This window comes from Plecotus auritus, assembly GCF_963455305.1.
Source record: "Plecotus auritus genome assembly, chromosome: 1".
Taxonomy (NCBI): domain Eukaryota; kingdom Metazoa; phylum Chordata; class Mammalia; order Chiroptera; family Vespertilionidae; genus Plecotus; species Plecotus auritus.
This window is the reverse complement of record NC_137770.1, coordinates 247289091-247311298: the sequence shown is the minus strand read 5'-3', so window position 1 is coordinate 247311298 and position 22208 is coordinate 247289091. Positions and strand designations below refer to the sequence as shown.

Genomic DNA, 22208 nt, shown 5'->3' with positions numbered 1-22208 from the left:
GTCTGTCTTTGTTTTTGAAGATAACCTTGTTTGGGCTCCGTGGGGACAGAGCACGGACACGGCCTGCTCTACCGCAGGCTGCTGGGTAGCTACCTCCAGGGCGGAGGGTGGCTCAGCACCTTCATCCCACACTCCGCTTTCCAGGGGACTTTTAAAGCAGTCGGCCAGGGGTTTTCGTTGTTTGTGTGACCAGGAAGTTCTAGCTATTGGGAGGCCCATTACTGTTCCACAGACACGGGCTGCTGATGCACTGTGTGCCTCGTCCTGACTGCAGGTCCCGAGCCCAGATGCAATGTGGGGGGCTCTGGCATGATAGGGCTTCCGCGTGGACACGGCAGGACGTAGTCTGCTAGTGTGGGGGGTTTCAGTGAGGGCCTTCATCCTTTTTCATATCACAGATCAGGGAGAACACTAGGTAGAAGGTGGCACTTGGAAATGACCTCAGAGGACAGGTAGGAACACAGCAGGCTGAGCTGGGCAGAGGTGGGCATCGCGGCGAGGCTGCAGCACGCTGAAGAGAGCGGTGCGGCTGGGAACATGCCTCCAGTCCGTCTCTGACCTTGCCGCGGTCTGTGATTACTGAGAACAAGTCCGCAGGGTCGGAGCCACCGCACTGAAAGGCAGCTGGCTCTGGGAGGGGCCCTTTCACGCTGCGCTGTCACCTCTCGGCGGCCCTTCCTGCTGGTGGGCGTGAGGACCGGTCCTGCCACGTGGGACAGGGCCCCTGGGAAGGGCTGCAGGCCTGTGTGGGTGTGGCTGCTTGGGAGGGCAGCACCGGCCCCACTGGGACACCTCCCAGCCTCACATGACGGGCCGGCTTTGGAACAGGCCACGGACGGGATGGTGGCTGCAAGGGGCTTACCTTTCCTGCAGATCTTGGAACACAAAGAATCCATGGATCTGATTGAGGGTGTGCTCAGGGGCGTGTCCACAGGAGTGGGTTGGGTCGGTGAGGGAGCAGCGGGCAGAGTCTTCCAGAACTTCTGAATTCAGTTGCTCGGTGAAGATCGTTCGCATTGACTGACCATCTGCTCCTGAACCTGTAGCCACCAACAGGACGTGGCTCTTGCCCTGGTCAGGGAGGTGCAGCCAGCATTGCGCTCTGCGCCCTGGCAGCATGCCCAGAGCCGCAGGCAGAGACGCATGGGCCAGCGTTGGTTAGGGAAGCAGGACGGGGAACCGCCCACCGAGGAGATGGCAGGACGCTGGGTCAGGCGGCAGAGCGGGGGGAGCGGCCTCAGGAAGGGCGGCTGGAGAGGGCTTGAGCGCGGGGCAGCGGTGGCCCAGGTGGCAGCACCGGAGTCAGAGTCCCCCCAGGGCTGGGGGGGCCCAGTCTCACAGCCCTTCTCTCCTCCTGGCAGACACTTCGACGTTGTGCCTAAAAGTAAGTGGAGAGCAGGAGAGAGGACAAGAATGAGGAACAGCGGCCTCCCCATCTTGTGCACTCAGTACATTCTGGAAAACGGAGAAGAAAATCTAAACTGGGCAGTAACTCTGTTTAAGAGGGGAGGAAGCTAGAGGATGAGAGGCTGGTCTGTGACTCATTCCGCACCGCCAGGCTGTTCAGAGCCTTCCTGTGTGCGGACCTGGTACAGTTTCTGATAGTAGCAGGCCCTGTGCTTCACAAGAAACAGACGACAGCGACCACTGGTCACAGTCCAGGATCCAGTTAGCATCCTGATCAGGCGTGCGTTTGCTGGTCATTGAATAGGTTAGAGAACAGCTGTAGATCCTCACACTGTGGGAGTTCATTTCAGCATACACAGCAGAAGTGCTAATTGTTTCCCACAAAATCAAGGTACAGTGATCAGCTGCCTCTGCATGCCCCTGACTGGGGATCGAGCCCACAACACCAGGCATGTGTCCTGACTGGGAATCGAACCGGTGACCTCCTGGTGCGTGGGTCGATGCTCAGTCAATGAGCCACACCAGCCAGGCAGGAATCCATATTTTTAACTAAGCCATGTTTACGTAAAAAAAAACATTGAAACCTGTAAAGAATTTTTGTGAGTTTATTTGAGCCAAACTGTGGACATGTGCCGGGAAGCAGAACCTCAAGGAATTGAGATGATGCTCCGAAATGGCGGGTTACATCTGTGTTTATACATGGCCATCAAAGGAGGGACATAGGTGGGTTACATGAAATCCACTGGTGATGCATTAAGGAGGTGGGATAAAGCAAAGCTGGGAAAACCCTGGGATTGGATAAAAAGTGAAATGATGGACACATACTTAGGTGGGTGCAGGAACAATTAACATGATAATGAAGGAATTTGTGGCATCTGTCCTGGCGCCCACCACATTTGGTTGTGCCCCAGGGGCTCCAGAAAAAGGGAAGTTACCAGTTACCCAGACATTTCAAGGGTGTGTTATCATAGATGCAAAAAGACAGATAGGATCAGTTCAGATAAAGGTTGACCTTGTCAGGGAAGATACCGGCCTAGGAGGTGACTACCCTCCATCACTGCGTTTAGTTACAGTTTAATTTCAGACCATCCTTTGTGGGTCCTTTAGGTCTCTGAGTTTGCAAGACTGCCATGCAGGCCTCCCCTGAGCTGTCAGGTCAGCACGTGGCCCCTTCCGTCCACAGCCATGTAATAGGTCTGAGGTCGTGTATTGCCTCTGATTTGGGTTTCACGGCATTTAAAGGCAAGAATAAAGACCAAGCCCTCACCCTGTGAGGGTAGAATTCTGTGGAGTCCTGGTGGTTTGGCCTGCGTCCTGGAGACTGCTCGGGTCCTGGCTGTCCAAGCACGAGGACATGTGAACTAATAGGCACTGTGCTTTCCGAGGACAGTCTTCCCGGCTGAGTCATCTCAGCCTCAGCCGAGCGTGAGCGTCTCCGAGCCCCTTCCCGAGGACTGCGGAGGGAGGCGGCAGCAGCTCCAGGGGTTACTGCGTCCTTCTTTGTAACGTACTAAGGGATGGTTGGTGGTGAAGGTGGCCCCGCACAGGAGAGAAGCACCCAGAGGGAGAGGGAATCCCGAACTGAGAGGAAGTGCGCGTTTCTGGCGTGTCGGCCAGCCCTGCACTCCTTGCCGGCCCCATTGCTCTGGCTCCCCGCGAAGCGGCCGGGCAGGACTTGGTCCGGATGCGAGGCTGTGGGTCCGCGGTGCAGGGGCAGCTGAGCTCACAGGCTGCCGGCAGTCAGGGCGTCAGCTGGGCCGTGTTGGTGGCAGGCTCAGCGGGGGGAGGCCCCCTGCCAGGCTCTCAGGCGGTGGCCAGAGCCCATTTTCTTACATCTGCAGTGGCCATGGCAGCGTGCTTCCTCAGACCGTACTGCACAGAGGAGACTCAGGATGGGCGGCACACGCACCTAATGCGTCCTGTCACTTCGCCATTCCACGGGCGAGAAGCCAGTCACAGGGCCCGTCCGCAGTGCACAGGGAGGCCTTCAGGAGGGGGGGCCATGCCGCATCCCCAAGCTGCGCAGGACAGGAGGCTGATGCCCACCCTGCCTCGGGGATGCTGCCTGTGGGGCCAGCAAACAGGCTGGTCCAGCTCAGGGCCGGGGGAGGGGACGGCAGGTGTTGGCCTAGAGGCGAGAGTTGGGGGCACTTTTCACAGCAGAGTGAATGGCTGCCAGGCAGAGTCAAGGGGTGAAGTGAATGTCTAAGTTGGTGATCTTGCCAGGACCAGTTGTCATGGGGCCTGTTGTTTGGTCTCCCTGGAGTTTATCATGGCGCCTAAGCTGTCACGGCGTCTAAACCGTCACGGCATCTAAATATTAGGCAGGTTTGCCGAAACCGGTTCGGCTCAGTGGATAGAGCGTCAGCCTGCGGACTGAAGGGTCCCAGGTTCGATTCCGGTCAAGGGCATGTACCTTGGTTGCGGGCACATCCACAGTAGGAGGTGTGCAGGAGGCAGCTCATCGATGTTTCTCTCTCATCGATGTTTCTGGCTCTCTATCCCTCTCCCTCCCACTTTGTAAAAAATCAATAAAATATATTTAAAAAAAAAAAAAAAATAAATATTAGGCAGGTTGATTAGTAAAATCTGTATTGTCGCCAACAGCAAGTAATTTTAAACCTTTTATTGAAATACATGAACAGGAGAGTGCACCTATTTAAGCATTCAGTTTATTAGTTTAAGAAACTGGGTGGAACCAACACCCAATCAAAAACCAGCGCCAGCACTTCAGAAGGCCCGTCCCCTCTGTGAGTCACTTACCCGTCCCAAGGGTGCCCCCACCTGGCCTTGTAAACGGGACCAGGCAGCGCCCCCGTTCCCATTTGGTGTCTCACTCGGCACCGGCTCAGGTTCACCTGGGGTAGAGAGTTCTTCTCGGGCCGCTCCCAGTCCACAGTGAGCACGCCCCGCGCCCCGTGACGGACTTCCGGTGGGTCCCGTGGGGGCTGTTAGCAGGGGCTGCTGTGGGCATGCAGGCCTTGGTTTTGGTGAACGTATTCGCGTGTAGGTTGGGCTTGCACTTGGGGTGTAGTCGTTGAGTCATAGGCGTGCAGCCTCTGAGGTGTCTGTCCGTCCACACAGCGTCCCCTGAGGAGGTCCGGGTTGAGATGGGGAATCCTGACTGTCTTTCACTCTCTTTGGCCTCCAGGGTTACAGAACTGGCTACCCTTACCGCTACCCGGCTCTGAGAGAGAAGTCCAAGAAATACAGCGATGTGGAGGCTCCCGCTAGTGTCACAGGTTACTCCTTTGCTAGTGACGGTGATTCGGGCACTTGCTCTCCTCTCAGACACAGTTTTCAGAAGCAGCAACGAGAGAAGACAAGATGGCTGAACTCTGGCCGGGGTGACGATGCCTCTGAGGAAGGGCAGAACGGAAGCAGCCCCAAGTCGAAGACTAAGGTGTGGACGAACATTACACACGATCACGTGAAACCCTTGCTGCAGTCTCTCTCGTCCGGTGTCTGCGTGCCAAGCTGTATTACCAACTGCTTGGTCTGTGCCTACCTTACTGTTCCTAGTTAGATGATGTAGAGCAAGTGGGGCGCTGGGCTTCGGAGGCTTTGGGACCCGGCCTGCTCCCCCGCCCTCAGGCGAACCGGCCCTTCACCCTCTTTATCCGAACCACATCCTGACGCGTCAGCGTAATTCCAGCACTGCCGTCCGCTCGAAACTGCTTAAGATGCTTGTCCCTCCCCAGGGCTCGCCGCCGTACCTAGTGCGTACGTGGCAGAAGGTCCGGCTAACGTGGGTGTCACTGTCCTCAGGGAACCTTACCACTTCCCGCACCAAGAGGCAGTGCAGTCATAGCGTGTGTGTTCGGTTGTGAATGCCGGGGTTCAGTAAGCCACTGACTGTCCTTTAACGTCTCCAGTGTTTTCTTAAGCAGTTTCTCCTCTGGGTCCCGGCCTGCTCTCGGCGGCCAGGCCCTCCCTCCTTAGCCTCCCTGCTCCGTCCCAAAGCCTCCGAACGCTCTCAGCAGCCGCCTCCTGCATGGACTGTGCATGTGAGTAGACCGCCATCGCGGAGAGTCTCCCGACTCCTGCCGGGGCGGCATGGCCCCAGCGCAGCGCAGGCCCCGCGGGCACCAGCCACAGAGGGTTGCTGCCAGTGTGCTTCACGCCGTGTCCACCGGCCCCGAGCCGCCCTCCAGGTCCTGGCACTCAGACGCCTCTGTGCGGACGGCCTCACGGCCCCTCGCCTGGCCGGGGCAGCCGTGCTCCTGCGGGGGAGTCCGAGCACACGGAGCGGGCACAGCCCCACCGCCGCACGCTGGTCTGCAGTGCAGGCGACATGGGCCCAGCCTCGGGCACCCAGGCAGCACGCGGCTTCCCCCTCATAACGCTCTTACTTTGTAGACGTTTCGAGAGAGTCCTGTCCTCCAGGCGGCTGGCGTTTTCCTGCCGCACAGTTGGTGAGCGCCTCTGTGCCCCTGAGCCGACACGCCGTCCACGCCGGCAGAGGCCAGCGCTGAGCCCGGCCTCCTCTCCTTCTCGCCCCTGGTCCCCCCTCCTCCCCTGTCCCTCTCTCCCTTTCTCCTTTTCTCGTGGCCTTTGTTTCGTTTTACGATGTTGCTTGTTCAGGGGAGTGGGCCCGAACGACTCCGCTGCTGTTGGTACGTGTGCCGGAGGCTGTGCTGGGTTCTCCCGAAGTGTGTGTGCAGCAGCTTTGAGCTACATGTACTCTTAGAGGGAAGAGGTGTGAGTGAGTCGGGCGTGTTAGTCAGTGTGGCGTGGAGGGAGGCCCTGGGCAGCACTGCGATGTGTTTCTTGTCCTGGATTGACACACCCGTGCCTGCGCCCAGGTCGGTGTGTTCGCTTACAGTAATAGTGTCAAGCTCCCGAGGTTGCTGTGTTCATGTTTTGACTGGAAATTATCTTTAACGAAAGGCTGGAGTGGTTTAATCGGAAGATGCCATCAGTGAGTACCCCCAGCGCACGCCCATCGCGCTCCCGCAGTGGCTGAGCACCCGCCCCGTTGCTTCCTCCAGGCCTTACTGTTACGGCTCTCTTAGTGCCTCTGAGAGCACCCTGAGAAGAAGAGCGTTTGCTCCGCAGGTGCGCTTGTGTTAGCACTCAGCGCCGCCGCCTCGGAATGACAGGGCGGTACAAACGGTCACATCTGATTGGAAATCCAAATCACAAGCGGAAGGCGCAGGGTGCTGGCAGTGTGCCCGCCGCCTAAGACGGCCTCCTGGGGAGGGTCACACGCTTCCAGCTCCTGTGGGTATTTTTGTAACACTCGGAGTGTGACGTTACATAAAATATGCGACATCACCAGGTCCTCCGCAGGTGCACCCGTGTTCATGCAGCGATGTTGCGGGTTGAAATAGCTGTGCACGCAGTGCATCCTGATACTGCAGTTTATTTCCGTGCAAAACTTTGGTGATGCCCACTCTTGCCTTCCAACGCCGTCTTCCCTCCCTCTGGGCCGCACGTCACATTGCTTTCCATGACCTGTCATCTCATGCTTCCAGCTGGCTTTGGTGTTGACGATGCTCAGGGCGGTGAACCAATGTGCTCTGAAGGGTCCCCACTGGCTAGTCTGCGGGAACTAGGGGCGCAGCTCTGTCGTCAGACCCTACATTTCAGCGGGGCTTTCTCAGTGCCTCTGGCCGGTCAGTCACGACTCTGGCTTCCGCCATTCCTGGTTTCGGTCTGGACATGCTCCCTGCCCCCTCCAGCCGCTGCGGTGGCACAGGGTGTGGCATTGGTTCATCCTCTGTGATGCTCAGTGCATGACCAGATGTGAGATCAGTTGGACAGATGGGGTGCTTTGGTGTCACCTGTTGCTGTCCCAGTTCTGACATTTTAACTCTTCTTAATGTTACAGTGGACTAAAGAGGATGGACATAGAACCTCCACCTCTGCCGTCCCTAACCTGTTTGTTCCATTGAACACAAACCCGAAAGAGGTCCAGGAGATGAGGAACAAGGTGCGTACCGGTGTGCGGGAGGCGGCTGCAGTGGTGGGCGGGTGCTGGCTGCTGCAGGGCAGAGAGCGCGTGTCGGGTTGAGGTCTGCTGCTGCCCTGTGATGCGGCCGCGGCCCGGCTGTGCGCGTGTGCTGTGCACCTGTGGCCCGGGAGCGGCAGGCAGGGCTGCAGTCTGCAGAGCCTTCACCCGGGACTGCTCATGGCGTCCCGGTAAGAGGGGCACGAAGGGAGTGTGCCCCGCGAGTGAGTGAGTGCTTGCCCACGTCACCGGAAGGGGAAGGACGCAGGAATGGGCCCTCCCTCCCTGCAGACCCCGGCGGTGCCGAGCGGGCGAGGCGCGGGCACGCTGTGACGTGTTCCTCCTCGTTGCCGTCCTCAGATCCGAGAGCAGAACCTGCAGGACATCAAGACGGCCGGCCCCCAGTCGCAGGTGCTGTGCGGTGTAGTGATGGACAGGAGCCTCGTCCAGGTGAGAAGTGGGAGTCACCGTGCTGTCACGCAGGCTCTGTGAGACCTTCATGATCAGAAGTCACAGCGCTTCCCCTGAGCTGTGGGCCCAGCAGAGCGTGCCGGGCGTGTCCCCTCCAGCGCTCGGTGCGGTGCATGCCTTGCGGGTGGCGCGGCGCCTGGGGACCAACACGCCCGTCTGAGTGCTGCACACGTGTGGAGTGCTGGGCTCCAGGGCCTGGCGGGCTTATTCTCGTCCACGGTGCTGTCTGCAGCAGAGCGCTGCTTGGTGCCTGTCCGTGGCCCATGGTGACCCGCATTTCTGTAAAGGGACAGTGCCTCGGGGCCCCTGGAAGGTCATCGGTCTGTAGTTGCCTCTGACACTGGGCACAGGCCTGCAGGGTAGGTGACTGTCACCGCCTCTTCTGACAGGTCAGGGTGGTCCTGGGCCTGGGGACTGGGCTTGCACGTGGCGGCGCCACCTCTGCCACCTTCCTGGCGACGTCGCTGTCTCTGCTGCATGCTCAGCGGCGCCATCCTGTGCGCTCGCTTGGTCCTTCAGGCCGGGCCGGGGCTCTGCTGACTCAGTTTACTGTTGCAGGACGCGCCCCTGTCTGACTGCACGGAGACAATCGAAGGGCTCGAGCTCACAGAGCAGGCCTTTAGTCCAGCTAAATCTCTCCCTTTTAGGAAGGTACTCACACTGCCCTTAGTTACCTGTCGGCACGCACTGCCTCCTGCCTGCCTGCCCCACCTGCCTGCTCCTGCTGGCATTGTGGCCGGTCACACGGAGCCGCCCCCGGGCTCTAGCTCCTTGGTGCGAGGACAGAGGGTGCCGTCCTGCCTGCCCTGTCTGCAGGGAAAGCCCTGGCTGGGAGTGTGGTTGCGTCTCAGCATTCTCACGGGGCTTTCCTGAGGCTCTGCATGTGACTCCGTTAGTGCCGATGCTTCCGTGTGACCTGCTCCCTCTGCCTGCTCAGCTGTGACCGAAAACATCAGGACATGCAGTGGGGTGTGGGTGAAAGACGGCGTTTCAGGGGAGTGGGAAACGAGGCAAGGCGGCCTCTTGTTAGCCCTTGGTGATGAACTGTCTTCATTTTGACCTTTAAACATACCTCGATAATGTTTTTTTTTTAAATATTTTTATTGATTTCAGAGAGGAAGGGAGAGGGAGAGAGAGAGAGAAATATCAACGATGAGAGAGAATCATTGATTGGCTGTCTCCTGCATGCCCCCCACTGGGGATCAAGCCCACAACCCAGGCATGTGCCCTTGACCGGAATCGAACCCGTGACCCTTCAGTCCGCAGATCGACGCTCTATCCACTGAGCCAAACTGGCCAGGGCCCTCGATAATGGTTTTAATGTTGCAAGGGGCGGGCAGGGGAAAGACGTGTGAAAATTTGAAACCCCAAATCACAGTTCTCCGTGTCCCTGCACCCTCAAGTGCTCAGGAGTGGGAAATCCACCGTGTCACACGCCAGGTGGGGGGCTCGCCTCTTCTAGGCTTGAGGCGCCGAGGGCCGAGGGCACCTGCAGGGAGAGGCCTCAGGTGTCCGCCCGGTGTCCAGGGGAAATGTTTCAGTTCCCCACCTCCCGGGAGTGCAGGTGTCCTCTGTCCACGCCCCAGGGCCAGAGAAGGAGGCTTGCGCCAAGGGTCTGCAGTCCTGTCCGGCATCCTCGCTAATAGCAGTATTTTGCCTATTGATGTATTGTCTCAGTGGGTCCCGTTTCCCTGTCCGTAAAACGTGCTTCCCGCAGCCATTCCTGGAGGGGCCTCGCAGACCATGGGAGAGACGGCCGCCTGCCCGGTGGCTTGTTTTTCATGCTTCCATCGGTGTGACCTCAGTCTCTCGTTCTTCCACCTCGGCTGTGTGTGAAGTCCTGAGCCCTGGGGGCTTAGTGAGCGGAGCAGCTTTGGACAAGCTCTCCGGCGTTAGATCGCATTTAGTGGTTCCCGTTTGTGTCTGTAGGGCTGCCTGGCTGGAAGGAGACGGGTCCGCTGTGTTCAGCTGCTGCTCTGGCAGCTCCTCATCCGTCGCCGTTCTGGTTGGCTCTGTCCAGCAGCGCTCAGACTTGGGTGTGCATCACAGTTCCCTGTGAGAATGCTTCATGGAGCGTAGCCAGGGCCCCTCCGGCTGGCTGTGGGAGTGGGGCTCCTGACCGGCCCCTCGTCCTCTGCAAGTCCGAGCACCAGACTAGACCCTCTGAGCGCGTGTCCAGGCAGGATCGGCAGAGAGAGCCACTCGGCACCGAGCCCACTGAGGAGGTGCCCCTGAGGAGGTTCCTGTCCAGCTTCTGTCTTCCCCGCCACCCTCTTCTGGGTGCTCGCATTTGCACCCTTGGTCTTCTTCCCGTGACAGAGCAGATTTCGTTTCGATGGCGGGAATGTGCTTTGACTCCTCTGATGTTCTTGACTGGGGTGGTTTCCACGTCTTCGTGTGTGGACCACAAAGCTCGGACCACGGTGCTCCCAGAGGTGGCGCTGCTCACTGCAGGTGGAACTCCTGAGCAAGTGAAAGGGCTGTGTGTCAGTGTCCTAACGTCCTTTCCCCGTAGGGCAGGCCTGCAGGGACTCCCTCCGCGATGGAGCGCCTGAGGAACGGGTGCTTGGACTGTGGAAGTTGGGGCTTTTCTGGAAGGAAGGACTTTCCTTTTGCTTCCACCTCTCCTTTGTCTTCTGGCAGAAGAAGGGGCAGCGAGTCGCCAGCCATACCCCGTGCTCCAGTGCCCAAAGGGGCAGGAAGCCCAGCCAGGGCTCTCTTGACTCAGCATTGTGCATGCCAGTGTGGCTGGAAGTCACTCTGCCACCTGGATGTGATTCCCAGTGAACTGTGTCCTTAGAGATGGGCGTGAAGGGTTGCACTTAGCACGTCCTGCTGCCGTCCGGTGTGCAGCCCTGACTCCTGTTCTGCCGCACCTGAGTGCACTTGGTGGTAAGCACCTAGTGTGTGCAGGCCCAGCACTCCGATGGACATTTAGCCCTGGCCCGTGGCTCAGGAGTTGGAGCATCTGCCTGCGCGTGGGGGTTCAATTCCCTGGGTTGCAGGTTCGATCCTCAGCCTTGGTCAGGACACCTGTGGGAGCCAACGAATTGATGTATCTCTCTCACATCAATGTTTCTCTCTCTCTCTCTTCCCCTTCCATCCATCCTTCCTTCCTTCCTTCCTTCCTTCCTTCCTTCCTTCCTTCCTTCCACTCTCTCTCTGAAAGTCCATGGGAAAAAGTATCCTTGGGTGAGGATTAACAAAAAAAGGAATATAAATTCAGATCTGTAGATTTTTCAGATGAAAACCTGATGCCTCACCCAGTGCCAGGAGGAGCAGGCATCTGTGTGCTTAGAGCCCGGGGGGTGCGGGGGGGGGTGCGGGGGGGCAGATGGGAGGAGCGCAGCACGGGCCTCCACGGGGCTGCTGGAGGGAGCTGCCCCTTCACCCCTGCCTTTTCAGCCCAGCTTGCTCCCCACAGGGCCTGTTTGTCTCTGCAGCTCAGGCATCGCTCTTTCCCTAACACCGCTTGGCCCTCACTGAGGGGGGAGCCCCTGCCAGTGGTGGCAGGAACCAGCCGTGCGGCCCCTTGAGGGCCAGGTGGCCTGGACAGGAAGGGCATCTCGGTGGCAGTTCTTGTATTTTGTTCCCTTTACTGGTTTTGGACATTTGACTGGAATGACGGACCGTGTTTCTTTCATATCACCTTCCTGTTTCACTGGCAAGCCACCAGGATGATAGGCACCAGCCAGGCCGCGTAGATGCGTCAGCGCTCTGCGGGCCTTAGCGGGGCCCGCTCAGCAGGCGCCTCTGGCGGATGGTGAAACAGGCCTGTGGACAGGAAAGGGTGTGTCTTGGGCCAAGGGTCCGAGTAGAGAGGAGGATGCGAGGCCCCGTCTGGGCCAGGCAGGGCTGCTTCTGAATGAAAGGCCGGTAGACTTGGGTCAGAAAGAGGGCTAGCTGACTATCAGCTTATCTTGAATCTGATGACAGGCTGATGACAGGTTGCTCATTCCAGCAGGCCCTTTCCTTCTGTCCCTGGGGCCTGTGTCACTGTCAGTGGTCAGTCAGGGAGTGCTCCAGGCACTCTGCAGCCAGCTCCTGGGACAGGGCCGCTCAGCCCAGGTTCCCCGGCCTCGGTCTGGCTCTGTGTCCAGGGCCCATTGCTGGGACGCTGACTGCCTCTGATGCTCGCCCCTCGCTGAGGAGAGCGCAGGTGGGCCGGCAGGCCTGAAAATGATTTGGATTCTCCTGTTTTCAGTTACTTTGGGAAGCTCTCATTAAGTACTGGGCATGTGCATGAGTTCCGGTTAACTCTCTCCAAGTGAACATCAGAGCATTTGGGGCCGACCAGGCTGAGCTGGGGCACAGAGCTGTGCTGGGCAAGGGAACGTGCGGTGGCGCCACACTCAGCCCGCCTGGCTCCCCGCCCTCCGGGGCCTGCCCGCCTCCTCCTGGCAGATGGGGCTGGTCTGTGTGCCACCTCGGCGCTTCACAGGGCTTTGCTTTCTTTTCTCTTGTACAGATCCTGTTTTCCAAATTCCCCAGACAAATACTGGTGCTTGGGGACATTTTCTTTTTTTTTTTTTATTTGCGGGGGGGTGCATTTTCTTACTCTCAGTGTCAGAAGAACAGAACTTACCTGTGCTCCTAGCATGGAAGCGGGTGTCTCATGCCTGACCTGAGTACTGTAATCTGTGACATTTTCTGACGTGTGGGGCGGGCATTGACTTACAAAGTCCCCTCTCCGCCTGCCAGTGAGGACATGGGCTTGTCCTCGAGGTGCTCTGTGCGCTCCACCTGCACTTTGCTGCCTTTGCTTCTGAATCCTGAGGGCTTTCTAGGATTCTCCTCTCCTGTTACAGTTCCTTTGTTGCTGCCTCAACATCGTGTTCTGTCTTCTGCCCCTGAAGGCTGCAGCTCAGCCTCACCCTCAGGGCTGTCTCTGTGCCTGGGAAGCTGCCCCGCCCCACCCTGCCTGCAGCCTGGCCGGGAGGAGGAGGGGTCCAGGCAGGGCTCCTGCAGACCCAGCCTCCCTTCTGCCCGCAGGGGGAGCTGGTGACAGCCTCCAAGGCCATCATTGAGAAGGAGTACCAGCCCCACGTCATCGTGAGCACCACAGGCCCCAACCCCTTCAACGCGCTCACTGACCGCGAGCTGGAGGACTACCGCAGGGAGGTGGAGCGCAAGCACCGGGGCCGCCCAGGTGAGTGCGGGGAGGCTCGCAGGGGAGCGCCCGGCCCCCGGGCCTTTGGCTCAGGGCAGCGTGCTCCTCGGTGCACCTCCTCCCTCCTCACTCAGGCTGGTCCCAGAGGGAGTGGGTCCGACGCACCAGTGAGGGCTCGGGTGCAGGCTCCTGGCGGCCTCACCACGCCCTCTCACCTTCTGCTCACTCAGAGGGTCTGGACGAGACTCGAGAGCAGACAGACAGCCCTCCAGAGCCCGCTGCTGCCCCCTGCTCCCCCGCCAAGCTGGAGGAAGGTGAGGCCCCGTGCGGGAGGGCGAGGCACTGTGTGGATGGCTGTCCACGGTGGGGGCGGGAGAGTGGGCTGCGGGCTCTGTCCAGTGGAAGGAGTGGCAGCGGACACTGGTGAGGGCGCGGCCTTTGCGTGGGAAGCAGCACAGCGCGTGCTGGGCTTCCGGGCCAGCCTCCTCCGCTCCTGTCTGGGCCTGTCCCGGGACACTGAGGCCCAAGGGATTGGTCAGTGAGATGGCGCAGGAGGGAGGACCGCCTTCAGGGATTGGACCCACCTCACTTAGGATGTCAGTTTTGCCCACTTGGCACACTTCCTAACCCTTCCTGTGCTCGGTCCCGCCGCGGGAACGTCCTCTGTGGTGTCTGAGCTACAGGCTGTCATTTGACTGCCGTGTGTCAGTCCATCTGGCCTCCGTCGGCCTCTCAGACCACCCACCGCATGTCTGTGGCGTGTGGCCTGCCTGTCTGTCCCTCGGTCTCACACATCATGCTTCCCATGTCTGTCGGGAGCCTGTGCCGCACCTTCCACCTACCTGTGTCCACAAGAATGGCTCGGCCATTCTCCTCTGTACCCGGTGCTGTGACCGAATGCGTAGATCTCTCCCTGTGCTTTTCTCTTCCTGTGGCTGCGTGGCAAGCAGGAGGCTGTGCTAAAGAGTACCTGTTACCATAGTAAGTACTGCGGCTCCCTGCGCTTCGCCTCATTCTGCTGCTTTGTTGCTTATTACGTTCTGTTTTCTGTTTATTCAAAATAAAAACATTGTCGTCCCCCCCTCCCCCCCCCCCGTACCCAGTCCTTCATTCCGGGCAGTGGCTTTCCGGGAAGGGTCGGGGCACCCGGAGCTGCAGGGGGCAGCCTGCCCTCGGGCTCCATGGGCCACAGCGTGCTCAGAGCTCTGGTCTTGTGAGTGCCGGGAGGGCGCACAGTCCCGAGAGGCTCCGACGGGTGGGGTTGCCACCTGCTGCCTGCGGTCACATGCGTTTGGACCTTTGCCTAAGCTTCGTGCTTAAGCTTAACGTGAGGGCAGAAGAGTGACCTTTGGGCTGTTTTTAAAATATATGTATTTTTATTGATGTCAGAGAGGAAGGGAGAGGGAGAGGGAGAAACATCAGTGATGAGTGAGAATCATGGACCGGCTGCCTCCTGCACGCCCCATACTGGGGATTGAGCCTGCCACCCGGGCATGTGCCCTGACCGGAATCAAACCCAGGACCCTTCGGTCCGCAGGCCAACGCTCTACCCACTGAACCAGACCAGCCAGGGTGGTGCTCTTTTTCAGTGGGCCATTCGGTCCAGTGATAAAGGTTCCCCTGGGTCCCCACAGGCCACCTCTGCATGCTTTACAGACTGCCTCCCCTCCCCCTGCCCCGGCCCAGTGATCCCGGGCAGGCGTCTCCCAGGGCCCAGCCCTCAGTATTTGTCACCTGCGCTCAGCTCCCCTCCCGTCCCCTCCCAGGTGCAGCTCACTGCTGACGTAGGAACAGGTATGGTGCTCCCACGCTGCCAGTGGCTGTCACGTCGTAGGCTGTTCTTAGAAAATCTGCACACCTGGTCTCCCCCGCTCCAACCTGGCCAGGAGCCTCTTCCCGACAGACCCGCCCTCGGGCTCTTGAAGACAAGCTACATTGTGTGCTTTGTTTCTTTTGCGGTTGTTAAAGGGCTGGCTTTTCGCCCCTCTCCCTTGCCCGATGGGTCACGTCTTCCTCTAAACCGGGCTTGGTGTATTGGATGCTGATGTTGCACGAGGTTGGGGAGTTACTAGTGCATCCGTGGGCTGCCGTGTGTTCCATGGCTCCCTCCTTGGGGGAGACCAGGTGTGTGGACCCAAATGTAGGCTTAATTTCAGGGCTACCGAGGTGCCCGAGGGTCTAGAGCAAACCTCGTCTCAAGGGTATGCGGAGGTCACTGCACTGAAAATGTGCCCTGCTCGCATGGCACAGGAGAGGGAGCTGAGTCCCCCCTCCCCCGCCCCCCCCGCCCGAAGATGGAGTCTGTGTTCGGTACGATGGGCTCCGTCCAGCCTTGAAGTAGAGTGACACGATTTCCAGTTCCTTAGCCTTTCTTGGTAGAAGGCCCTGGCGTCCGCACAGGGGCCGTTTCTGTGCGGGGTGCTGCCCACCTTGAGGTCCCTCTCCGAGGCTGGGCAGGTGCCCTTTAACCCCGTCTCTCCCACCGCCCACTAGACCTGCAGGATGCTGTTTTCGGAGACGACAGTGATGCCGCCACCTTTAAACCCACTCTCCCTGACCTGTCCCCTGATGAGCCTTCAGAAGCGCTTGGCTTCCCGACGCTGGACAAGGAGGAGGAGGGGCTTGGCGAAGCCCACGGCCCTCCCAGCCCCACCAGGTCCTCCACGGTGGCCAGTCCTGAGCCGGCCCCGGCGGCGGAAGAAGCCCCCTCCCCAGCTGCTGAGGGGGCTGCCGCAGACCCAGGCAGCGATGGGTCTCCCGGCAAGTCCCCTTCCAAAAAGAAGAAGAAGTTCCGCACCCCCTCCTTCCTGAAGAAGAGCAAGAAGAAGAGCGACTGCTGAAGGCCCGTCCCGCACACACCGACTGTCTTGTGTTGTCTTCCTGTGTAATGGAATGCAAGGCCCGCCCTCCACATAGCTAGCGCTCCTGCCTGACCCAGCCCGTGGAGACCGGAGCTCACCTGCGCGCACGGCCTCCCCGGTGCCCGGGCCTCCGCCTCAGGTCCAGGGAGGCTTGGTCCCGTGTCCGCCTCTGCCCGTCCATCCGCGGCGCCGGCTGCACAGTCAGAGGCCCTGCCGGCTCTGGCCCTGCCCCCTCTTGCTCTCCTTCTGTCACAAAGGAACCCACGCTCTGTCCCTGCGAGGCTCCCCTCCCCCCAAGGTCTCAGGTGACTGACGCAGACTCCTAGCTTCCTGCTGGCGTTATCTGCTCAGCGATCTCAGTGTCCATGCACACAAAGCCTTGGTCCTGTGCCTGCCAGCGGCCAGGGCGCTGTGGTGGCCTCGGAGAGGCGGCTGAGGACCGGGCGGCAGACGGGCCTGTACACCCTGGCAGCCTGTGCATGGTCTACCCGATCACCCCGGCCAGCACCCGGCCAGGGCGCAGTCTTACTGGGGTCTCCCCAGTGCTGTCACAGGGAGGGTACCGCAGTAAGGGAAGGCTGTTCGAGCGTTCTCTTCAGCACATTCGCAATCCCACGTTGCTGTGAACATGGACGGCGACTTGGGCTTTAGTTTGCCTAGGCCTCCTCGGAGCACCGTCCGCTCACCTGTTTGGGGCAGGCTTCAGAACGGAGGGTCTGCTCTGACCTAACTCGGCCTGAGCTCCAGGCGGACGGACGTCGGCCCTGGCGGCCCCGCTGGTCCCGAGCCGTCGGTTGTGGAGCCCACTTGCCCGTGCTCACCTGCACTCACCTCCACCCCCTGGGGATCAGCAGGGAGCTGCTTGGTGGCAGCGGGAGATGGCCACGTGGGCTCCTCGAGGGCACCTGTTCCAGGAGCTGCTGGGTGCCAGCCTGCCCGCCCCAGACAGGCCCCTGGGGAGGCGGGAGGGCCGCGGTGGACCTGGAGCTGGACGTGGGCTCAGGTCCCCAAAAATGCACACCCACGCAGGACCGAGGCCGGCTGCATGGCGCTGACCTCCGCTTGGAGCTAACTGGAGAGCGAGCTGCTTCTGTGTGTCCATTTGTTGCCAAGTGTGTTCCGCCTCCCCTCCACCACCCTCCTTGCGTTAACGGACTCCTCCTCTGACCCTGCCTCTGTCCCACATATGCAATGACTTTAATTCACTTTTGTAGTTTATTTTAACTTTGTATCACGACATGAATCTAGCCAGACACGGACACAGGCTCGGGAGGGCAGGCCCTGTGTCCTCCTTCATTGTGACCTGCTTTACTCACAAATAAAGTTCTTCAAGCTGCATCCTGTCTAAACCGGGGAGCGGTTTACATTGAACCCCTTTTCTTTTTCTTTAAAGTAGGACTTCAGGAGTTTGTCTCTTCCCCAAAAGACCCCAACGTGTCTTACTTCTTGAGACACCATTGGCCACTTTGGCCTGGGAGGACCTTCTAACCCAGAGCTGCCCTGCCCCTCCAGCCTGTTCCTCCTGGGGCTGCTGGGCAGGGCCCTCGCACTGCTGAGTGCTGTGTCCTCCAGTCAGCGGACCCTGGAGTCAGCCTGGCGGGGGCTGAGCAGGCAGGTGGGGCCAGGATCTGTGACAGGGACAGCCCAGCAGAAGGCTCCCTCCATCCACCAGGTGTCTCCTGCCAGTGCTCACCGTCTGGGAGGGTCCTGCACCTGACTCCACCCTCCCCGTGTGCAGGAGGGAACAGCGTGTGGTCGGTCAGTGGAGCTGCTGCGGGCCGGGGCCCCGGGGTGTGGTGCAGGCTGAGGGACGCCGTGTACTGGACGGAGGGGAGGCACTTGGTATAAAACAGCTGCTTTATTTTGTCATCCAGGCGCCTGGCTGACAGCCTGTTCTCCAGAGAGAAAAACAAGCAAACCGGAAGCCTGGCAAGATCTGGAGTCCCCGACCCTGCGGTGCACCAGGCAGGGTCCCGTCCAGTGGGAGGAAGGCTGTGAGCGCCCCCTGGGCGGCAGGCCCTGGACTGCGTGTCTGGGCCCCAGGAGGAAGGGAGGGGTCGGGCTAGCAGGCAGGGGTGGGCCTGGCCTGGCCTCTGACTTCCTGCCTCCGCTCCTCTGGCCTGGGCTGGGCCGGCTCTGCTACTCCGCCGCCTTGAGTGTCTGTGCTGGGGGCCGCAGCGGCCGCAGGAGGAGGAAGGGGAGCAGGAAGAGCCCGGAGCACACGGTGTAGCAGGTCGGGGCCCCCGTCAGCCAGTACACTGGAGGGAGAGACAACCAAGCAATGACGTGGGCCCAGCGCACCCTGCCCGCGCCCGCCCCAAGTGGCAGGACTGAGCTATGGGGTTAAGTGGCCAGAATGGAGGAGGCAGGAGGCGACGCAGGCAGCTGAGGGAGGCCCCCATCAGGGCCCAGCAGCCCCCGAGGCCCGGCTCCCCAGGGCACATCACGTGTTGTCCCACAGCCTCACCTGAGGCAGCCACCATGGGCCCCAACGCTCTGGCCAGGGCACCCAGGCTCCGCAGCGTGCCCATGACTGTGCCCTTCTGCCCCGGCGAGCCTGTAGGGGAGAAGGAGGGGCCCTCAGCTGCCTGCTGGCTTCTTCCCACCCCGGAGGCCTTGGTTGGGAAGGGCCTCTCACCATAGCTGGCGACCACAGAGGACAGGCAGGGCACCACGACTGCAGCAGCTGAGGGGGGACACGAGGGAGGCACCGTCACCCCGAGGAGAGACGGCTCTGACCTGGGGGGGGGGGGTCTGTGGCCCCCAGCCCCACCGCGCCCCTCTGGCCCCGGCAGGCACACTCACCGAAGGAGTAGAGCAGCAGCCCCAGGCCCAGCACAGGCAGCGAGCGCCCCCAGCCGATGAGGAGGAAGGCGGGGACCAGTAGCAGGATGGCCTGCAGCGGGACACAGTGGACCTCAGGCCCCACTCCTGCTGCTCCCAGCAGAGCTCAGGAGACCCCCCCCCCTTCCAGGGGTGCCCCATACCCGTTTCACAGCTGCAATTTCCCCGCCGGGGCTAATCCGCCGGGCGTAGGTGCCCTGGACGGTGGCCATGGTGAGGCCGATGAAGAAAAACATCTTTCCCTGCTGCAGGCTGGGAGGACGGGAACCTTAGCGCCCCAGCCTTGCTGGCCGGCTGCGCCCCTGGTCTGCCAAGCGGAGCCAGAGGACCCGCTGACAACCCCTGCCCACCCCGGGTTCCTAGGCTGGACCCGGGAGATGGGGAGACGGCAGGGTGTCCCTGGGTGGGGGTCCCTGTAGGGCCCGCACTCCCACCTGCTGAATTGGAAGCGCTGGTGTGTGAGGAAGCTCAGCGTGTACTCCAGGCCCGAGAACAGGAAGAGGTAGAGGAAGTAGACCAGGCCCAGGCGGCGCAGGTGGCTGAGCCCTGCGGGGCAGCAGGGCAAGGGCATGCATGAGGGGTCCACCGCCCAGCATCAGCCTGTGGGGCTCCACCCTCATGAGAGGCCGCTCCTTACTGTCTCCAGTGGGCGGGTCCTGGCCGTGGGCCACAGCTGAGAAGCGCAGCAGGGCCATGGGACTGAGCAGGTCAGCAGCAGCTCGGAAGCCCAGGGTAAGGGAGGGTGCCTGGAGGAGGCAGAGCTGGAGAGGCTGCTGGCCGTCGGGGGGCATCCCTAGGCAGAGCAGCCCGGGGAGGGGCATGACCAGCGGCCTGGCCTCCACCCCACCTGCCAGGCCTTAGAGGCAGGGGCTGGGAAGCACAGGGACCCCAGGAGGCACTGTGTCCCCAAGAGCCTCTGGACACCAGGAGAGGACTGTCCGGCCTCCCCTGGCACCCAGGACCGGCTCCCTGCAGGCCCAGGGAACCGAACCCCCAGGTCCGGGACGCGTCGGTAGATTCTGGGTTCCTCCATACCCGCTTCTCTGGGGGCAGTGTCTCCGGCAGGAAGCAAAAGAGAAATAGTAGGTCCGAGACGGCGAAGAACATGGCGAGCCAGGGGGCCATCCGCAACGGGAGGCAGGCACCCAGCATGGGGCCCAGCGTGAAGCCCAGGGAGAAGGCCACTCCGACGACCGCCTGGAGAGGGGCCACCGAGTCAGGAGGAGACCGGCCCCGGAGCCCCTCCTGGCCCCCGACCCCCAGCACGTGCACCCACCATGCCTCTGCTGCGGGCGGGCGGAGAGGCCAGGTCGGCAACCACGGCCATGGAGAGGCTGACGTTCCCCTTGCAGATCCCGCCGATCACCCTGGAGGCCAGGAAGGCAGCGAAGCTCTCCGAGGCGGCCCACACAGCGTAAGAGGTGGCCAGACCTGCCTGCCTCAGGGCAGGAGCCAAGGGGAGGCGCGGTCACCTCAGGCCAGGAGGGGCTGACCGGGGCCAACAGCACCCCTGGATCCCTGCCCTGTTCCGCAGCACCCAAGGGCCCTGGTGTCCCCAATGTCCGCTGGGTGGCAGAAACGGCTCTGGGACAGCCTGGCTTAGACACAGGAGCTGCTGGCCCCTCAGGTACCACCCCAGGGGCACCCGTACCAGGGGCACCCGTACCAGGGACAGCAACATCACTGGGCGCCTCCCCAGGCTGTCGGAGACGGCCCCCGTGAGCGGTGCCCAGAGGAACTGCAGGACTGAGAAGATGGAGCCAATCAGACCTGAAGGAGACAGAAGGCAGGGTCACCACACCTGTCTCCGTCCCCAAGGGTCTGCTCACTGGGCCCAGCACTCCCAGGCCACGGACCTCAAAGCCAAGGTGGCTATGCAGAGCGGATAGTGAGAGGGAGCAGATGGTGCCAGGAGTAAGGGGGTGTGAAGGAGGACCTGGATGATGGGAGCTCAGGGAGGGAAGTCTGAGGGGGCCAGGAAAATAGGAACAGGGGCTCCAGCATGGGGCTCAGGGCCACACCTCCGAACAGGACGCTGTTGTATCTCTTCTCTGCGGGCATCCCGATGGCTGCAGCAAACCGGTCCACCCCTCGCTGCCAGGAGCCATAGAGAGGGTCCTGGGGGACAGGAAGCATGAGAGCCGGGGAGTGGCACCCACCGTGGGCTCAGGCATCGGGACGGAGGGGTGAGGAGTGGCTCACATGTGCACGGCCGTGGCTCTCCAGCAGCCCGGGCAGCAGGGGCAGCAGCAGAGTGAAGGCCAGGAGGTCCAGCAGGAGGCCCAGGAAGACCACAGTGATCACGCGGGTCTCGGACGCCGGCTGCTGGCGGATGGGTGGGCGCGGGGTGCAGCTCCCGCCAGCTCCCCAGCCCATGATGAGGGCGCTCGGATCCCGTGGGGAGGGGGGTGTGGCGGGTCTGCACAGCACCTCCGGTTACCACTGCCCCTGACGCCTACCCTACCAAGAGGGAAACTGAGTCCTCCTGCTCCTGTCAGGCCCCCAACACCCTAGTGAGCACCCTAAAGGGAGTGCCTGCCCACCCTCCTGGGGGCGCCCATCACCACAGACGGGGTCCCTCGGTGCGCCCTCCCCAGACTCTGGGAAGCAGAAAACTCAGGCAGCGGAGGTTGCGCAAGGAAACCGCAGCCACCGAGGCCAACCGTCCCAAGGGCCCGGGGTGGGGGGGATCGCGGGCCCGGGCGGCACCCCGTCCCACGCAGCCGCTCCCGCGTCCTCGTGTGGAGCGGGAAGGAAAACTGAGGCCCGGAGGAGGGCGGGACCTCTGTGGCCCCGGGCGGACGCGGGGAGGGGTCCCTGCGCCCGGAGAACACAGCCCCCGCCCGCACCGACCCCTCCCGGGCTCGCCTTCTGGGACTCCGGAGACCCCGCCCGCACCTGCAGCGGCCGCGCGCTGGGGATGAACAGACGAACCGAGGACCGCCGGACAGAGGGATGCGGAAAGGACCGCCGGGCACGCTGCTGGGGGCGGGGCGGGCGCGCAGGCCCCGCCCACCCGGCACGCCCCGGAAGTGACGGGCCGCCACTCTTCTCCTTCCGGCGGCGCGGTCCGTGCGGCAATCAGTCTAACTGCGAGTGGCCGCCGCCCGCCTCCTGCCTCCCGGCTGCCTGCGGTCGGGGCGCTCAGCTGCCAGCGGCGAACCCTGACCAAACCGACTCCGGCCGCGGGGTCTCTCCCCGCAGGGCGCACGCTGGTCGCGGCCCGGGACCCTTGCCCGGCGCTTGGCGACCGTCCCTCCTCTACGGGCCTGGGCTTTGGGTCCTCCGCCTGCGGGGCTGTAGGGGCGTCCCGCTTCGGTGCCTTAGGACGAGCCGTCACCATGGGCAGCGCCGGGCTTGGGCGGGCAGCGCGGCGCGTGTGCACGGCCCGTGGGTGTGGCCACACAGGTCTCAGTGGGACAGTCCCTTCGGCATCGGGTGCTGAGCCTGAAGCCCCGGCACCGGCAGGTGAGGAGGAAGGGGACGTGAGGTCAGACAGCAGCGACCAGTGACGCCCACCGGGCTCCAGCTGGCGGCGGGGTCGGGGAGCGGGTGCCCTCAC

The 22208-nt window shown here is 61.7% G+C and overlaps 2 protein-coding genes across 13 annotated transcripts in view; one reads left to right on the top strand and one right to left on the bottom strand.

The window, feature by feature from the left end:
* Positions 1–17173, top strand: part of ADD1 (adducin 1) — an 85400-nt gene extending 68227 nt beyond the window's left edge. For 2 of the 9 annotated variants that reach the window (XM_080681181.1, XM_080681182.1), the window contains exons 10-16: positions 4559–4903; positions 7241–7342; positions 7721–7810; positions 8390–8482; positions 12824–12980; positions 13172–13255; positions 15435–17173. In XM_080681181.1, coding sequence (XP_080537307.1) covers positions 4559–4903; positions 7241–7342; positions 7721–7810; positions 8390–8482; positions 12824–12980; positions 13172–13255; positions 15435–15781 — 1218 coding nt within the window. In that variant the 3' untranslated portion in view covers positions 15782–17173. Of the gene's footprint in view, positions 1–4558; positions 4904–7240; positions 7343–7720; positions 7811–8389; positions 8483–12823; positions 12981–13171; positions 13256–13891; positions 13923–15434 lie in introns of all 9 variants that reach the window. The other 7 variants (XM_080681188.1, XM_080681186.1, XM_080681184.1 and 4 more) reach the window with 7 other exon arrangements.
* Positions 17174–17641: 468 nt separating this feature from the next.
* On the bottom strand, positions 17642–21649 carry MFSD10 (major facilitator superfamily domain containing 10). 4 transcript variants are annotated; one of them, XM_080681324.1, is made up of 13 exons: positions 21545–21649; positions 20849–21101; positions 20668–20764; positions 20313–20416; positions 19923–20081; positions 19682–19843; positions 19284–19416; positions 19081–19192; positions 18790–18898; positions 18608–18698; positions 18441–18488; positions 18270–18359; positions 17642–18060 (listed from the first exon to the last, which is right to left on the bottom strand). In XM_080681324.1, exons 2-13 carry the CDS (start codon positions 21020–21022, stop codon positions 17942–17944), a joined length of 1398 nt encoding a protein of 465 aa, XP_080537450.1. In that variant the 5' UTR covers positions 21023–21101; positions 21545–21649; the 3' UTR covers positions 17642–17941. The 4 variants fall into 4 exon arrangements, with proteins under 4 accessions (XP_080537450.1, XP_080537451.1, XP_080537452.1 ...); XM_080681325.1 differs by having other exon boundaries at positions 19284–19392; XM_080681326.1 differs by lacking the exon at positions 18790–18898.
* Positions 21650–22208: the final 559 nt, after the last annotated feature.